The sequence below is a fragment of the Anguilla anguilla genome, chromosome 10, assembly GCF_013347855.1.
Source record: "Anguilla anguilla isolate fAngAng1 chromosome 10, fAngAng1.pri, whole genome shotgun sequence".
Lineage (NCBI taxonomy): Eukaryota > Metazoa > Chordata > Actinopteri > Anguilliformes > Anguillidae > Anguilla > Anguilla anguilla.
In genome coordinates this window covers 8,439,738-8,459,257 of record NC_049210.1, presented here as the reverse complement: position 1 = coordinate 8,459,257, position 19,520 = coordinate 8,439,738, and the positions used below count along the sequence as shown (strand labels likewise).

The 19,520-nt window shown below is 44.0% G+C and overlaps 1 protein-coding gene across 1 annotated transcript; it reads left to right on the top strand.

Annotated features, from left to right (window-relative positions):
- The first annotated feature begins 5,829 nt into the window (after window positions 1-5,829).
- On the top strand, window positions 5,830-19,301 carry npc1l1 (NPC1-like 1). The gene is made up of 18 exons (XM_035379990.1): window positions 5,830-6,033; window positions 7,513-9,080; window positions 9,441-9,541; window positions 9,809-9,981; window positions 10,140-10,268; window positions 10,890-11,072; window positions 11,469-11,583; window positions 12,208-12,473; window positions 13,006-13,095; window positions 13,264-13,454; window positions 14,270-14,397; window positions 14,699-14,828; window positions 15,316-15,371; window positions 16,009-16,159; window positions 16,553-16,784; window positions 17,172-17,285; window positions 17,554-17,716; window positions 18,393-19,301. The coding sequence occupies exons 1-18, from the start codon at window positions 5,986-5,988 to the stop codon at window positions 18,524-18,526; spliced, it is 3,972 nt and encodes a 1,323-aa protein (XP_035235881.1). The 5' UTR covers window positions 5,830-5,985; the 3' UTR covers window positions 18,527-19,301.
- The last annotated feature ends 219 nt before the right edge of the window (window positions 19,302-19,520 follow it).

Sequence of the window (19,520 nt, the reverse complement as noted above, 5' to 3'; positions counted from 1 at the left end):
AAAGAAATGGAAAAATTATATGCATATTTTTTCTTCTAACGATAAGGAGGTTTAAGATATCCTGATAAAGGTAAGACATGACTTTCAGCTGGACTACCCGTACAATGTACTATATACAAAATTATGTTATGTTGTGCTGGAGTTGGAATTGAACTTAACAGAATACTGTAAAGGGCATTGAACATATTCATGTTGGAAATTCATTTCAAATTTCCTAGGAAGATCATTTATTTTATGCAGACTAATAATTTTGAAAAGCACTTGGTTTGAAATGTTGCATACTTTTAAATTCAAGACTGGTCTTTAAGCAAACAGGCACAGGTTTTATTTCCTCATATTAGTTCCTAGGTAATCTTGCCCTTTGTCTCACTTACTGTACAAGGACCTTGACATTGGCCTTGAGTGTGGTTTTCTTTGGCAGTGTTCACACTTTTAACCACCTATTGAGCATATGGAACTGCACGTAATATCCAGTGGAGCTGAAAGATCTTGACCTCCTGGGGAATTTTGGGGGAATTCATACAATGGGATCAGATGAGTCTCTCTTCCCAGCTGTCTTGAGAATAACATAGCGACAACAATAACAGCAATTTGAAGGCTGAACGTCACAACTTCTCAAGAAAACTTAGATAATGAAAGAGGAGCTGTGCATTAGCATACGGTGATTATTACAGGGAGTGCCTTGTCAGCTGATAGCCATCAGACTGATAATGATGATGGCACACCTTCATTGATGTTTGACCTGGACCTGCGGTCGCACACCTTGTGCATGCCCGTAAGGTGCTTGTTATAAAATGCTGATGGTGGCAACATGCCCATACTGTTTTAAAGTTCCCGTGGATGAATAGGACAATAATTCAAACCTGACTACCAATCAGGTGTTGACGTCCAATCAGTTACTTCTAATTCTTACTGTACAAGAGTTGTTACATGTGAAACTTGTGGCAGATTAAACTAACTAGGCTCAATAATCTGGTGGGATAATCATATTTTCAGGCACTATCAGTTCTATCCAGTGTTCAAAATCCTTGTGGTACTGCAGCAATGGAAAGGGTCCGACAGGTGGCCAGTCTGTTTTTGTCAGTTGGCCTTTATTCTATTTCCAATTTCACAGTTTCTATCATTCTTCTGGGGTCATTGTCACAGTGAATAGTGATGTCACTCCTGTTCTGTGTAAGGAGTGTGCTCCCATAATATAAATTTTTTTTTTTCAGTGTGAGAAGAGAACACCAACTGTAAACTGCATGTCAATGACCTGACCTGAGAATGTTTTTTAAGGTCAATTGATTGACTTGCAGTGGTTAGGGTACAGGCCTCAAAGTGAAAGTTTTTTATCTTTGGGTGCGGGGGTAGCTTGGGCCCAAGTGACTGGAATTGCATTAATAAATATCCAGCTGGATAAATGGATATCTGGTAAAATGCAAGCCCACAAATAAGACTAGGTTATATATAAGTAAGTATGAAATGTAAGTTATATTTGGAGTGTGTGTTTAATGCTCCTACTTCTCAAGCTCAGAATGCACCTAAAACTGTACACTAGTGCAGAAATCTGGAGCATTAACTCCCAGATACCAGTGAGACAATGAAGACCATGAAAAATACTTTCCTTCTTTGGGTAAATCAGTTTAAAACCATCAGTAGGGGAGCCTGTGTTCACAGTCAGGACAGCAGAGCAGAGAAACTTCAACTGTTATAGTACTGAACACTGAAAGCTCAGAGAACAGTACTGGACACCGACAGCTCAGTGAATAGTACTGAACACTGAAAGCTCAGTACTATAAGAAGGAATTTTAGGAATGGGGGTCTGTTTTATCTTTCAGTGGTACAAATTTGGCTGCCATGAACAACTGAACAGTGCAGGTCCAGACTCATCTCTGTGATCTGCATGTTGTTGCTTGTGTGTATGTGAACGTGCCTGTGTGAATGTGTGTGCAGATGTACACACACAGTCAGAAAAGGGTACTGTAGGGGCCCAATTTTCTTCTCTAAGGCACCCCTCACAGGTTCAAATTTGTGCATTAGAATATTAATTTAAAAGAGTAAATGGCACGAAGGTTATACCTTTAAGGGTACCACCCCACTGACAAGCCACTGTACTGTGACTGTGTATGCTTCACTGTTTCAATAATTAGTAAGTATACCATTCTATGTGTTATTGCTAAGCAACTATTCACATAGCAACGACCTTGTGCCGGTGAAAGTACTGAGCAATAATTATGGATGTATACAGTATATGAAAATCAGCAGAAATGAAATAACTTGATTTATGGCATCGATAATCAGCCTCACAAAATGAGCTTCATTGAATGTCCCATCATGAGTGTCAGGTGTGATTTGTATGGTGGCTTTTTTTTGTTCTTTGCCAAGTCAGAATATTCTGTAAGAGAGCCAGGTCACAACAACCAGCCTCTCAGATAATGCCTCAATAAAGCAATGAATTCTTGGAGACTACCAAGGCCACTCAGTGTGTGTGTGTTAGAGAAGGGGGAGGGGTGGGGTTGGAGTTTTGGAGAATTAATTTATATTATATATGTTTACATTTTTTTTTAGTTCAATTGAATATGTGTAATTTGTATTGATGGTCAATCAATAGGATCTCTCAGATAACTGACATGCTAATACATGTTATGTATAAAATGTTCTATTTTGTTACAATCACATCGGTGCATTTGAAATCAGAGATAATGCATTAAAATGAGATCCTGAAACAGGGATGGCATCATTCAGTCCGCAGTTCCAGATCGAATACTTAAAAAACATGGAGCTGTGCCCATGTGTACAAAAGGGAAAAAAAGGGGGGAAAAAAGCTCCAAGTGTTTGCTCTTTCATTTTCCTCCCTAATTTGGATTTCCCAATGGTTGTTGGCCTGTCCCATATGTGTAACATCCTCCATGGACACAGGAGGTACACGCACTGACCTCTGACATACAGACAGCCTTCCACTTATTTTCACAAGTAAATCACCAGCTTGATTGGGCCTTGTCCTGAGGGAAGATTGATTTTCTCTTAAGCTAATTTAAGATGTTCTGCAGGCTCCCCAAAATGGCCACAGCACAACGGAGCTCGATTTGTTATGCAAAACACATACCATTGTATTTTAATGCCAATCAGGTAAGGTGTGCTCTACAATGCCTTCCATATGTTTCATTTTTTTTTATTGATTCACTCAGTTAAAAAAAAAACAGAAGTATCTTTGGGAATTCCCCACTAACTAGGTATTAGGATTGTATTTACAATCATAAATACACCGTTAATAGAAAAGCACATGGGAACCTTCACAGTTTCAAATTCTAGGGGAAGCTCTGCCGTTGTATCCTCAGGCAAGGTACCGAACCTGAAATGTTTCAGTACTGTATACAAACACCTAATAGAACTCTGCAAACTGTACTCTGAATAAGGATGTTTGTCTAGAAAATAAAATACATGAACAATGCCATGTTTCTATCATATTTCTGTATCTAAATCTTGCCCTTGAGATATAATGATAGCTACACGGAACCAACGCAATTATGGTTCAGATTACGATAAACATGCCCAGGCGGCAGCAATTACCATTTCATTGACAAACAGGCAGTTATAAGTTGAAATTGGACTAATGGAAATCTACATAGACTGTCATTACATTTCGACTCCTACAGAGACACTAATGGTGGCAGTTGTCTTTGTCTTCATCTGCCCCCGACTCTAAACATCGCTATTCGAAGCTTGCTCCAGGTGGCATTTCTTCAGAGCTATTGGCTAAATCATTGAAAGTGGCAAGTGAAATGGATTGGCAAACTGCCCGCATGTTGCAGTATCAAGCAGCAATGCAGTGCTTAATTCTTGTATGCCAAGTGAGGTCAATCAATCAATCAATCAATCGGTCATTATTATTTCATCTCAAAACCATTGAGGAATCCTCATATACACTACATGGCCAAAAGTATGTGGACACCTGGCATCCAACATCTCATCCAAAATTGTGGGCATTAATAGTTGCTTCCATTCAGGCACTAATTGGGCCATTAAGCCTGACTCAGTTGGCTTTCCAATTGATCGCAAAGGTGTTGTATGGAGGGCTCTGTGCAGGCCAGTCAAATTCTTTCACACTGTTCTCAACAGAACCATTTCTATATGGACCTTGCTTTGTGCCCAGGGGCATTGTCATGCTGAAATAGAAAAGGGCCTTCCCCAAACTGTTACCACAAAGTTGCCACAAAGAATTCCCTTCACTGGAACTAAGGGTACTAGCCCAAACCATGAAAAACAGCACCAGACCACGGGGTGTCCAGATACTTTTGGTCATATAGTGTATAATGGTGTTGAGTTACAGACATTAAAACAGTAAATCAAATACTTAAGGTGTGAAAAATTTGACTATAAAATTTTACAACATTTAGTGTAAAAAAATGGGGGGTTAGTAAATGGAACCGAAATTAAAAATTAGAAAAAGAAATCATTAATATTTAAACTGACAACAGAAATGAAAAACAACTACACATTAGACTTAAAAAGCTCAGAGATCAGAATTTTGAACTGGTGAAGTGGCAGCAATGATTTCATATTTAAAGTGCTCTGTATTTTATTCCAGTGTAAGGGCATAATAACTGAAGGTAATTTTTCCAAGGTCAGTTGTCACATGTATGGTAAGCCCATGACTGTTAGCGTACTGGATTAAAAGGTATGAGATATACAGTGGCTGTTTATTCAGCAATCTCACCTGTGAACAGGGTAGGAGGCAGGTGCCAGAAAGCCACAGAAAGGTGCAAAGTGCACTCCTTATATGAGCCATCCTTAAATATGAGCCATCCTTATATCACAGTAAGATCCATACTAAATTATACAGTCACACTCCCTTATTGCATAATGTTCTGTGGTATATACACTGAGCAGAACTCTAGGGGCTGCACAGCATGACAGCCTGGAGCAGTGGTAACCAACCCTCTTCCTGGAGATCTACCATTTTGTAGGTTTTCACTCCAGCCCTAATTTGGCACACCTGACTCTGCTTATTAGTAGCTCAACGCAATCTATAACTGTTGAATGAGGTGTGCTTTGTTAGTGCTGGAGTCAAATCCAACAGGACGGTAGATCTCCAGGAACAGGGTTGGTTACCACTGGACTAGAGGCTATACTGTCACCCTTGGGATACTGTTGGTATCCCCATGAGTAAAAGCTGGAATCTAGATGTTTTGACATAAACAGACTGGGTTAACCCCAATACAGCTCAGGTCTTTGCAACGGTATAGCATCCAAGTCAGCAAGCACGTTCACTTTTCGCTATCATTTAGATCATTATTTAGAATTCATTCAAAATAAGTACTGCCCAGGACAGCCATTTTCTTCTTAATCAATAAGTGTATTTTTTTCAAACAGAAGAAAATGAGGAACTATAATTGTGGCATAATTTACAATGGAGTGAAAATCTGTAAAGCGGTTCTGAGACATTCATACAAGGAACAAAAAAACATGAGTCAAATAAGTCAAATAACAAGGCAATAAAGTAATTCATAACACACGCAGTCATACAGCAAACACATTCAACTAACCAGGAAACTGTTCTATTGATCAGGGGAGGTTTGTCGGGGCTGACTGAGGTGAAACCATGACGACGCGCTGTGGGTGGCGCACTGGCTAACCCGCTCTCGGGAGTATCGTTTCTGTCCTCACGTCCCATCGCCTCGAAAGCACAGCGTCAACACCCCCCGCCGGGTTAATCATCAGTCACCCGTCACCAGCTACTGTGGATCAGGATTGGCGCCCCGCACATCAGGCCAGATAAGAGAGATCAGATCCATCAATGACATTGGCAGTGCCCAGCAAAAGCTGCGCCTTCTGCCCCTCCTCCCCCGCCCCTCTCACTCGGGACTTCCTGACACACAGGGCAGGTCTCTTTCCCAAAGTCCCGGCTGGTCACCTGGAGTCCGCACTCCCACAAGCCGGTTACCCCTCGACCCCCTCCTCTGGAGTAAACTGCCAAAACTCGGCTGCTCGGAGACTCTCACGATGACGCGTACCGTCACCCTTGTCTTCCTGTCTCTCTTCGCCTGCTGGGTAAGTTGTCTTTTCACTCCTGGATTGTCTTAAATCATGAATCCTCACTCTTAATGGTGCAGTTAATTCACAAGCCAACTACGCTTTTGCATATCATGCTGATTTATAATAGAACAATCCTGAGGCAGTTGGTAATGGAAAAATTCAAGGCTCAAATGGTGAGTTAATGATGTAGTTGAGGGGAACTGACACACCATTAGTCACATAGACACCTTTTCCATGTATTCTGCTTCAAGATACATAAAAAGCCTCGATAAAGGCCTTCACGATATCCAACAATCATCCATCCAAAGATGGGCAGCAGGTTGAAATGAACGGGTCATGAAATAACTGCTGAAATGAATTCTCCTGTGAGAGGTGCCATTGATTCGTATAAAACTTGCAGTGGGTGGTGAATAGTTAAGCTTCAAGAAAGCAAAACCCATAAACAGATTAACAAGCACTAAACACAGTAATGCTATCTTACTTTTTTATTGTCAACACAATATCTCAACAAAGGGGAAATATATCAGATAAATGACTGCCAGTATATATATATATATATATATATATATATATATATATATATATATATATATATAATGTGTGGTTTCATTGTATGACAAATGTTCCAAAGATTTGTTCCAATATACTCCTATTACAACCCTGCATTTTCAAGTGATTAGGTGTTACTGTATAGCTTGCAGGTAAGTTCTCTGGAGGCAAGAATCAAATTCAGCCTCCTCTAGAGGCTATCTAATGAACAACCATTAATAATCCTCCAATTGCCTATTGTTTTACCTGACTCATCTCAATGAGTAATTTAATGGTTAGTAAGAATGTAAAAATCATATGATTCACAGGGATAGTGATTATGTCCACATATCAATGCATATTTACCTGTATTAATGATAATATTTCAATGTAAATTTACTAGAAACTGTCCATGACGTGTATTCCTCCAATGTAGAGTATGTGCCATATAGCTGGTGGTCTGAAAATCTGATTTGGCCTTTGAAACAATTTTTAAAATAACAAATGCATGTCACTGCTTTTTCCCTTTTCAGAATTCTCAAATTAATTTTTAAATGTTTAAAATGAAATTTTAGCAGTTAATGTGATGGATTGCATCAAACCCCAGTAAAGACTTCCACTGCTTAAACAGTTATTCTCTTTGTAGCTAGCGTGTACAGTACAGACAATTAGCAGATGTTACCTGAATAATTGGCAATAAATTCTATGAAAGTGCAGTCACATTATGGAAAAACAAATTTAGAACCACTCAGTTTTCTTTTTTATGGATTTAAAATACTCGAGAATTGAATTTCTGTTTTTTTTCTTTTTGTTAAATGTGTAAACACAATGGAAATAAAATAAAACTTTAAAAAACAAACGGGAAAGCATATATTATACTGTAAGTGCTGATTCTGTTGAGCAGTGAGAGGAAAGAGCTTCTCTGCCCTCCTGAGTCCGATCATAAGCACTGTCTTGTCCTCACAGGCTGTTTCTGAAGCTCAGCTTGAGCCAGGCATCTGTAAATTTTACGAAGAGTGTGGGAAAAACCCACTGGTGAATGGCAGCTTGGTCCCCTCAATCATTCCCTGTGTGGACAACAACAAGGCCAGGAAACTGGAGGGCCCGCACTACCTGAAGCTGAAGAAGGTGTGCCCCATGCTGGACAACGGGGCGAACAACACCTACGCCTGCTGCTCGCTGAACCAGCTCGAGTCCCTTGAGAGCAGCTTGACCCTGTCCAAGGCCTTGCTGATCCGATGCCCGTCCTGCGCCGAGAACTTTGGCCACCTGCACTGCATCAACACCTGCAGCCCCGACCAGAGCCAGACGGTCAACATCACCCGCACCACCAGCGTCGACGTCCAGAACCAGACCAAAGAGGCCGTGCTGGCCTACCAGGCCTACGTGAGCACCAGGTTCGCCGATGGCTCGTTCAACTCCTGCCGGAGCGTGCGCATCCCTACCACCGGCGGCTTTGCCATTGCCACCATGTGCGGCCGCTACGGTGCTACGCTGTGCACTCCGCAACGCTGGTACGACTTCCAGGGCGACTCCAGCAATGGCCTGGCCCCTCTGGACATTGACTTTCGGCTCATTCCGGAGGGCGCCCCAGTGCCCCCGGGCATTGTCCCCTATGCCGGACGGGTGCTGGGCTGCAACGAGAGCGGCGAAGCTGGGGGCAAGCCGTGCTCTTGTCAGGACTGCGCGCAGTCTTGCCCCGTCATCCCTCCCCCTCCTCTCCCAGGAAAGCCCTTTATGATCGGGGGGACGGACGGGGTGCTGGTGATATGCCTGATCATCTTCTGCCTCATCTGCCTCACTTTCCTGGGCTACGTCCTGCTGGGGGTGCTCCTGCGAGGCCGCAACAAGGAGGAGGGTAAAGACAAGGTGAAGGACAAGAACGGCAACGATGTGTGTCAGGCCATCGACCCCAAGAAGGTGAGCTTTTCAGACAAGGCCAGCCTGGCCACGCAGGACTTTCTGGGCTCCCTGTTTGAGAGATGGGGAACCTTGATGGCCAGGCACCCCTTAAAGGTGCTGCTGATCTCTCTGCTAGTAGTGGTAGTGTTTGCCACAGGCCTGATCAATATTGAGCTGACCACTGACCCCGTGGAGCTCTGGTCTGCCCCCAACAGCCGCGCCCGCAGAGAGAAGGACTTCCACGACAAGTACTTTAATCCATTCCTCCGGACTAACCAGCTCATCCTGACCGCTCCTGGTCGTCCGAGCCACTCCTACAACTCTCTGCTTTTTGGTCAGCAGAACTTCAGTGGCATCCTCTCCAAAGATCTAATCATTCAGGCGCTGGAACTGCAGTCACGGATACAGGCGATAGAATTCTGGTCAGATGAGCTGAACCGCACCGTCAGCCTTAAGGACGTCTGCTATGCACCCCTGAACCCCAACAACCCATCGCTGACGGACTGTGCTGTTATCAGCCTGCCACAGTACTTCCAGAACAGTCTCAAAAACCTGAACGCCAAGGTCAACATGACCAGCTTAGGTGTAACCCAGGAGGTGGACTGGAGGGACCACCTTATCTACTGTGTTAAGTATGTCTGCTTTAAATCAAATTTACTGTGAAGGTATCTTTCCTGTAAAAGTAAATAGTAGTGACATAACAGTGCTCATGTTCCACATAGGAGTGTTTTCGACAGAAAATGTAATGAGATCTAAAAGAAATTACATATGGAGACATATTTGTTTTGATTTAAAACAGTTGAAACATGCACACACACACACACAGTCACACAAGCACACACACACACACACACACACACACCTGTGTGTGTGATCTCACTGAGCATAACTAGAGCCACATCAGGAAAAGGAAGTGCAACGCTCTTCAGTTTTTTTCTCAGGTACGTCACGGCCATTTCCTTGTGAAATGAACATCACCTCTTTGCTTGCAGCTCCCCGCTGTCTTTCAAAGACATCACAGACCTGCATCTGAGCTGCATGGCAGATTTCGGCGGTCCCGTCTTCCCTTTCCTGGCTGTGGGCGGATATGAGAGTAAGACGCCGATACCTTTCTCTCCCCACCAAGACTGCACCACGCCGTTATGCATCCCCTATTACTCCAATACTCAGAACCTCACCCACCTCAAAACAGTTACACTAAAGAACTAGCTGGAACTAGCTGCACTTGAAATACAACCAAGCAAAAATGTATACATTTAAGTTGGCTCGTGGCTTGGTGATTTGTGTGTTTACACCTCCTTGGCGTATTTTCTTGGTGACGTCGTAACCCCCCTACCCTGTTTATTTACGTCCATTTCAGATGAAGAGTACACCACCGCTGAGGCCCTGATCATGACTTTCTCCCTGAACAACTACCCGCGAGGCACTACCAAGTTCACCCTGGTGGAGAAATGGGAGAAGATGTTCCTGGCCATCATGCGACAGTACCAACTAGATCCCACCACCAACTTCACTTTTGCCTACATGGCGGAGGTGTGGCTGCTTTTAATCACTCAATAATCAAATTATAAAGTGATCATGTGTAAAATGTAAGAACACTCTCAGGGTTGTCCCATGAGGTTGCTTGTCTGTCAGAGTACTGCAGAAACAAACATCAGCATTCCTTACCATTTCTGCCTCTCTCCATGCAGAGATCACTGGAAGATGAGATCAATCGGACAACCGCTGAGGACATCCCCATCTTCATGATTAGCTACGCTGTAATCTTTGTGTATATAGCTGTCGCACTGGGGGAGTACTCTTCCTTTAAACGGATACTGGTAAGCACTTCTCTACCTTGAAGACCTGCACACAAAACCCAATAGCCAAACATGCTAACATTAAATGGGCATTGTGTCATTCAGGGTTGGGGCCAATTTCATTTCAGTTCAGTCATTTCAGCAAATGAACTGAAATTCAATTAACGAACGGACATTTTATAGAACATTCAGACCCTGTTGTCCATGGCTTCATGCTCCTTGTCATGAACGTAACCACCTGGTTCAGTAAATTGCCTGTAATGTTTTCTCTACCAGGTTTGACTGAGTCATTGATTGAAACACAGTAGCACTGGAAAGCCAGGCAGTCTTGAATGGATCTGGGCTGTCATATAGAGCAAACATGGTTTAGGTTGTGCAGAAAGTAAACAGCAAGGTCCTACTGACAATGGCATTCTGATGTCATTCTGTGGCCATTACTCTGTAGACCTTGCCATGCATTGGATTCTGACCAGAAGGTCTGATGCACCAGGATTCAACAGAATTATTATTATTTTTTCTATCGTAGTGCCGAGGCCAGTACATGACCATTTGGGTTCTACCATAGGGAGTAATGCCATTTATGCTTGTGGGATTGTGGGATGGAATGGGCAAAGGTTGACGGTTGCAGGTGTTCTGTTGCAGGTGGACTCTAAGTTCCTGGTGGGCCTGGGTGGGATCCTGGTGGTTGCTTGCTCTGTCTTGGCTTCCATGGGCTTCTACGCCTGGGTGGGAATACCCTCCTCACTGGTCATCCTGCAGGTGGTGCCCTTCCTGGTCTTGGCTGTTGGAGCTGACAACATATTCATCCTCGTCCTGGAGTATCAGGTCCGGACATTGTTCCGCTTTACTCATCTATACACCAGATTTACTGCTTATGGGATATTTTTTTGCCATCATTTTTTTGGGTCAGCTGTATTTTCCGATATTTCAAAAGTTGTGTTTTAGAATCCACATAATTTGCACTCAAGACCTTAAATGGCTACTAATTAAATACCTGCAAGCATTGTGGCCCTCAAGGATTTAATTTGTCACCCCTGATTTACATATTCCCATCATTCGCCTAAAAGGAAGCAATGTATTCCAATGAAAACAATGTCTCATTTAGTTCCTCACATGAGGGCGAGTACATTTGCTTTTAGCAGGGCATGAATCATTGTAGCGCTACTACCCTCCGAACCTCGTGACGTTTGTCACATGGCTAACGTGACGATACCCACACAGAGGGACGAGCGGAGGCCGGGGGAGAGGCGGGAGGAACAGATCGGCCGAGTCCTGGGCAGTGTCGCTCCCAGCATGCTCCTCTGCAGCATGTCTGAATCCATCTGCTTCTTTCTGGGTGAGCACCTGCTGCATATCACAGTGACACTGGGATGAGCTACAACACCCAGGACAAGAAGAGAGCTGGCCTGAGTCGAGTATACATTTAAAATACTATAGAACAATCATTCACAATCCCTGTTCCTGGAGATCTACTATCCCGTAGGTTTTCACTCCGGCCCTAACAAAGCAAACTTCATTCAACAGCTAAACATCTCATCGAGCTGCTAATTAGTAGAGCCAGGTTTGCCAAATTAGGGTTGAAATGAAAACCAACAGGATGGTAGATCTCCAGGAACAGGGTTGGGAACCACTGCTATGGAAGCTGGCAAAATTACTTGCTGCAGATCCCTGAGAATTGTTAACAGGACATGCTGCTAACAAAAATAAACAAACATACAATAGAATAGTTTTGTCCTGAATATGTATATTTTTGAATTGTCAGAAATCCATGAGTACATCAAAGACTTGAACCCTTTAAACTTCAGTCTATTCTAATTATCTACTCTTGAAGATTATAGTATTTAAAATAATTATTGGACCCAGGTGGCTGAAGGACAGCTGCATGTGCAGAAATGTGGGTCACGTGTGAAGTACAGAGTTGTGTTGGTCACTAAAATGCGTCCCCCTTGCATTGTCTCAGGGGCGCTGAGCACCATGCCGGCCGTGAAGTCCTTCGCCCTGTACGCCGCTCTGGCCGTGCTGATGGACTTCCTGCTGCAGATGACGGCCTTCGTGGCCCTGCTCTCCCTGGACGCCCGCCGGCAGGACGCCAACCGCTGCGAGCTGGCCTGCTGCGTGACCGTGTCCAGCCCGCGGCCCGGCGCCGCCAGCCAGGGCTTCCTCAAACCCGCCATGAAGCGCTACTACGCCCCCGCCCTGCTGCACCCCGCCACCAGGCTCGTGGTGGTACGCTCCCGCTCCGCCTGTCACGTTCGCCCGCCATCGGCTCTGGGTCTTAGAGGACTACACGCTCTAAATTAGGCTAGGCCATGTACTTCCTGGTCTGGGGTGGTCAGGTCTGAAAATGTTGCTCATGTAACTCTGGTGGAGGCGCTTATCTTCTCTCATGTTGTAAGTCACTGAGAACATCATCTGCTTGATGAATGTAATGCAGTTTAGATTGTAGGTAAAGGGCAAGCTTAGGTGAGCTGAATGAATGCAAAAGTGGCAGGTATTCTTCAGTACATTAGGAGGTCTTATTTATATACAAGGAACCAATGATGTAACCAGTGACTAACCAAAAATGGGAAATTCCCGTAATCATCAGGGGTGTAGCATGACATTTTGTGCCACAGTCTCTGTGGGCCCCCTTAAAATTGTAGACCAAAGAAATCTCTTTAGTCCAGGCCTTTTGAGCCCCCCCCCCCCCCTCCTGGGTAGTCAGTTCCCCCCCACTGTGACGCCCCTGCCCCCTCCCACTCATTTTTCTCCCCTCCAGATGGTGTTGTTCCTCTTCATGTTCTGTGCATCCATCTTTCTGATGTTCCATGTGACCGTGGGTCTGGACCAGGAGCTGGCCCTGCCACAGGTGCGTCCTTCATTCATACATACCACCCCCACTGCTTTCCATGCAGGCACCCTCACATTCTTCCACATCTCTAAGACTTTGAACTTACATTTTAATCCTCTGCCTCTCTTATCCCGCCCCCCCCCCCCCCTCCTCCCCCACCACCCACCCATCTTTTCCACGAGACAGGACTCCTACATGCTTGAGTATTTCAAGTACCTGTTCAAGTACTTTGAGGTGGGCGTGCCCACGTACTTCATCACCACGAAAGGCTTTAACTTCACCACGGTGCAGGGCATGAACGCCACGTGCTCCAGTGTGGGCTGCGATCCTTTCTCCCTCACACAGAAGATACAGTACGCCACAGAGCACCCAGAGCTGTGAGTGCCTCGCCTTCACCTGAGGGAAAATGGAAATATATTCAAATAAAATGTGTTATCAAGACACTGCAAAACCTCACAATATATAGCTGAATATACACAAATTATCACGGCTTCCAGAAAGTGAAATATACTACAATGCTTCAATATGGAGTTTTTTTTGTGGTTGGTTATTCACCAAAATGCAATACACAGGGGTGACAGGATGACAAAACATGATGAAATAAGGGGTTTCTGTTGGAAAACCTGTCACAAATTTATGAACCTCAGTTAACAGCAGACTGCACTTTTCAGTCTTACTTACAGCCACACTCTGAAAAGAATATATATTAAGTAAAGGTATCATTTAAAAGTAATTCTAAATGGATTTCAAATGGAAGTGAAAAGTGGCTGTATGTACGCAAAGAAACACCATTGCTTATCGTGTGCCAGCCTTAGTGAATTGCCCTTGATCTTTGCCATAGTTTCTTGCATGGATTTATATATTACTAATCTAAATGCTGCACGTATGTTCTGACTAACTGACAAAGGTCTGTTTTACAAATATGGCTACTCACCATTTTTTTTATTACAGTTTCCACAGGTTACTAAATAATTTGGTTGCGTAATCAGCTATCTAGAGTAGGTTCGGGAGGTTCATTGGGTAATTACTAAGCCATTACTCGCAAATAGTTGGCTTTGATTTCCTTTGCATTACTCAGCAGAGTGGGTGCATGTTTAGAGACAAAAGAGAAAATAAGAGAGGCCTATTTTTGTTCAAACAACAGAATACTTACGTTTCCACCTGTTTGACCTTTCCTTATCTCCGTCCTAAGATCCTACCTGGCTATCCCAGCGTCCTCTTGGGTTGATGACTTCATTGACTGGCTCAACCCTGCGTCAAAGTGCTGCCGGATCTACACAGAGGGACCCGATATAGGGGATTTCTGTCCTGCGGATCAGAGTGGGTACCATTTATTTATTTATTTATTTAATGTTTATTTGATAGGGACAGATACATTTAAACATAGCTTATTGGCAAACAATATCCAATGCAATGTATCACAGCATTTATAGCAAGTGCCACAGAAGAAGTGAAAGCCTATAAACAAACAGTCCAAAGTGCATTATATACAAAAACTGGAAACAACCATGGGTTTCCCTGTGTTATTCCATTCGACCGGTTTCACAAGGCACGTTTTATTTCCTTGTTTTTGAGCATGCAAGCCTGCTGCCAACAGTATGTTCCCCTTTTGTGATTGCAGCTGTGACTGCGTGTAACAGGAGGTGTATACCTCGTCATCTAAATGGGGTCCTAAGACCAACTGTGCAGCAGTTCAACAGGTTCCTGCCTGACTTCCTGGGTAACAGGCCTGACCTGCAGTGCCCCAAGGGGTACGTAAGCACTTTGAAGGTTTGGGGGGAAAACCTACACCAGTATTTTCTTTCAGACAGAGTCACAGACCACAGATCACACGCATATCTAAACCAGTCCGAGCAGGCTGGTCAGTCCAACTTATTAGCACGAACAATCACATTTCTCAAAGGATCTACACACAGATAGCAGGTGCATGATGGCATTTACCAAATCCACATAAGATTTTAATTAAAATGTCAGTCAAACCTCGCTGTATGAAGAGGTGCAGTACATGGTGTACTTTGTTCTTACCAACACTTTCAAACTGATTGTTATTCATGCACCTGCAAATGAATACAGTTCTTTCGCGCACAGAAACACCTGTGGCACCTGTGGCTAGAATAAGAGAGAGTGTCTCTTAATGAGTGCACAAATAATTTTTATATATCATTGTGCTTACTGTGCAAAACCCCTAATTCCCAGTACAACAGAGATGATGATTTCTCCTTTTGTTTAAATTGACAGTGGTCTGGGAGCCTATGACACATCAGTGAAGATAGATTCGAACGGAGAGATAATAGGTAAGAGAAAACTATCACATAAAGTGAGGACTGTTATTGTCATTTTGATGAGGGAAATAAGCTAATAAACTAAATAAGCAGGCAATCTGAATGACTCCACTCAAGATACTGCATTCCAGGCTGACAGCAGCAACACTTGCACTTTTGCGGAACTTTTGTGCTGGTTAATGTTGGGCTGCCATCGGGGGAGGGGGGGGATAACTGGGTACATTGTCCCAGGCTCTGGATACAGGGGGGGGGTCTTGGGGGGTGCAGTGGTCTGTGAACTTGTGGTAAATATTATTGAATGACACGCACAGAGAAAGTTTTGTCCCGGCTCCGGAATTTCAACCGGCAACCCTGGGTTAATGTGTGGAAAGCGAGTAAATATTTATCACTGGTGTACTATGATACCCTGTATGAAATAGCGTGTTGCATATTTTCAGCTGGGCATCCTTATTTTTCTCGGTATATGTAATGCAAAAATGCAAATGCAAACCTTTATCAGTCATCTCAGTGTTTTTTTCAGTGCATTTCACTAGTTCACTAGAAATAGTTCAATGAAAAGCACAAAAGGAAGATAAAGTGCCCTTAGCCATGACATCATGTTGACCTGATTCCTCCCCCCCCCCCTCATCTCCCTCCTCCCCCGCTGCAGCAACGCGCTTCATGGCGTACCACACGCCGCTCACCAACTCCCAGGAGTTCACCGCGGCGCTCAAGAAAGCGCGAGAGCTGGCCGCCAACATCACCCTCGGCATGCGGCAGATCCCCGGCACTGCCCCCGACTTCGAGGTCTTCCCGTACACGTACGCAAGCCCCCCTCTCCCCCCCTCCTCCCTCACGTCTGGGGTTTTACTGGGAGGAACCACCCTTGTGATTGGCTAGCTGCCCTGAGGGAGGGCAGTGCCGCAAAGAGACATTAGTCTAGCATTAAATGCCAGTCAATAACACACACAGACCTTTTTTTAAGACATGTAGGATAGGGCTGTGTTTCAGGAAGTGCAATTCTAGATAAGCCACACGAGAAACTGGGGAGGAATTAATGTGAATGTAAAATGTTATATGCTGCAGTTAATAATGTAACAGATTTTTTGTCGAACTTTCTCTCAATGTCTGTTCACATCAAACTAAGCAAGCTGTCATGGGTACTTTTATGTACACGCCCATTAATTACCTGCTCTCCTCTCTCTCACGCCCAGCGTGCCGTACGTATTTTACGAGCAGTACCTGACCATCGTGTCGGAGGGCCTCTTCAACATCTCCCTGTGCCTGCTGCCCACCTTCGTGGTGTGCTGCATTCTGCTGGGCCTGGACCTGCGCTCGGGCCTGCTCAACCTGCTCACCATCATCATGATCACCGTGGACACCGTGGGGGTCATGACCCTGTGGGGAATCGACTACAACGCCGTGTCCCTCATCAACCTGGTGACGGTCAGTGTAGACTTCGGCTGCCATTTTTATATGTCTCGACTCAGTGTTGCCAGATTTGAAAATGGTGAACCTGTTATACAATAACATTAAAAAGTATGGGATCTGTTTCTACGCACCAACTATTATTTCAGCCCTGTGTCATTGTGATATTGTTCATTCTGTGCAGATGGAGGAAAGACAAGAGGTTCTACTGCTTAAATGATACTATATCTGCTTAACTGCCACTTCACCCACTGTACCTTTCCCATCTTATTATTTGTAGCCACTCAGGCCAGGGTTAGCAGTTAGCATTCAAGCACAGACTTAATCAAGAGCACATTGAGGACTTTGTCAAGCAGAATTCACAATGAAAAGGAACAATGTGCTATGTACCTTCTTTTGCCCCAGGCTGTGGGAATCTCTGTGGAGTTTGTGTCCCATCTGACACGGTCCTTCGCCCTCAGCACCTTGCCCACCCGTGTGGAGAGAGCCAAAGAGGCGACTGCTAATATGGGCAGTTCAGTAAGTACACAACTGATAGGATAGCTCACAACCAATGGCAACACTCGATTCTCAGCTTGTCACTAGATGAGATTAACAGTGACTCATTAGTTGAGCATTGTCAGGAATTTAGTTTGCATTTCTGAATTTCCAACCCAGGGTGGTTTTGAAAAACAAAAACAATTTGTGAGCATGCACGGGTAGGACTGTGTTATGTCTGTGTTTCTGTTTCTGTTTCTGCTGTGACTCTGTGGTAATCAGATGCACTTTTGTACCGTACCTCCACAAGGTGTTTGCAGGAGTCGCCATGACAAATCTGCCGGGGATCGTGGTGCTGGCGTTTGCCAAGGCACAGCTCATCCAGATCTTCTTCTTCAGACTGAACCTGGTCATCACACTGCTGGGCATGGTGCACGGCCTGGTATTCCTGCCCGTGCTCCTCAGCTTCTTTGGTGAGTACAGCCACACACACACACACGCACGCACACACAGACATGTGCATTCACACGCACGCACGCACACACACACACACACACACACACACACATGTACATACATACTTGCTCACATTCACTCACACTCACGCATACCACACAGGGTAATGTCAACAAGTACGCACAAGTGTCTGAAGATCCTGGAGAGTGACGCTCCTGCTCGTAGCATCCCAGAGGCCAATTCCCAATTTCTTCCATTTCCCATTTTTTTTCCAGCCACAATTACGAAACTTCTTATTACGCAAGCAAATTCCGATATCGGCAAGCCTTGATATGCTACAAATTTTAATGTGACTATACTGGGTTGTATTTGCGCAATGATTTATTTATTTTTTTACACTAATTGGCGTATTACTGAACCGTGTTGTGTTGTGCAATGATCTTCACTCCGCAACTCTATTTTTATCTTATAATACGTCCCTCAGGGGAAAATATGAGACTCAGATTTGTAGCAGAAATGATACCTCAGCATATTTTGGGGCGTGGATGTTTCACCTTATGAAATCAGTTTCATTCCAAAGTAAAAAATCCAGCTCAGGCAACATGCCTGCATTAAAACACACGGCCTGTTTTCCTGTTTTACAAACCGACGTCGTGAATTCACGTGACCCCTTTTCCTCTCTTTCACTCGCAGGGCCGGATGTGAACAAGGCCGTTCTGCTCAGACAGCAGAAGGACGTTCAGGGGGAAACAGCCATATATGAAAACGAGGGATTTGAGATCAATGAACCCAACACACACGCTGCATTGCCGGAAAGAAAAAAGTGAGCAGTCGCTTGCAGAATGGATCCTGCTGCGACGTGCGCAAGTTTACTTCCTACACACTACCTTTACAGAAGAGCACTGGTCCAAAAGCACATACCTCCGTAACTTTAGAGACACTTCATGTCCCTGGACCACGCCTTCAGTACTCAAAGGACTCTAACCACAATACACCATGGCACAAAATTCAATGCAGTGTCAGCCAAAGATCAAGAACAAAGAACAGGGATATGCTGATCACTGAAATGAGGGGTTTATGCAACATGGCTGCAACAGAAGACTAATGGCTGTCCAAAATGACTGCATTTTAGCTCACCCTCCCCCTCCTTGTCTTTACTCCTGCTACTTTCTGTTCTGTTGGCAATAGACAGGTGAGATGTTTTATACAGCAATACATTTAGCGGGTGCAGGTGTTTCTAAAAATCGATATTTAATTAGGAATACAAGAGCAGGGACATTATATAATTACTCGTTTTTCGGCATGAATGGTTAGTGTAAGTGTATATGTATATAATTTCATTTTCTACCTGAATGCTGCATGCTCCTACTTGATGAAGCTTCACTGCTGGCTAAAATGCCAAGTGGGGACAAAGATATACAGTAAGGCATTATGTAACACTCCAATTAAATAATAAGTATAGGTTACATGAAAAGTAATTTCTGTTGTGGTATACCAGTAGATCCTTTTTATAATTTCAGTATTGTTGAAACATATTGTAGGACTGATTTTGTACTGTAAATTTGCTAGAACAAAAATAAACTTCTATTTATTTTTTACAGAGCTTGCAAACTTAAGTAGCTTTTAGTCCAGTTTCAGGTCTGAGAATAAGACATTTAGTACAGTTATTTATAAAATGGTAGGGAACCACAGTGATAGCAGCTAACACTTCATCAGCATTTATATGAACACAGGCTCTAGAAAATTTGATACTGGAATCCATGCAACACAGACACTGTTTTATAGTTAGAGTCAGTCACTGTGAAACACACATACCCTCCA

Excerpts from the sequence above, each read along its gene's own strand:
- npc1l1 (XM_035379990.1), top strand. The coding sequence starts at position 5,986 with ATGACGCGTACCGTCACCCTTGTCTTCCTGTCTCTCTTCGCCTGCTGG. Across the intron at positions 9,982-10,139 it reads CTTTTGCCTACATGGCGGAG|AGATCACTGGAAGATGAGAT; the intron begins GTGTGGCTGCTT and ends CTCTCCATGCAG. Across the intron at positions 11,584-12,207 it reads ATCCATCTGCTTCTTTCTGG|GGGCGCTGAGCACCATGCCG; the intron begins GTGAGCACCTGC and ends GCATTGTCTCAG.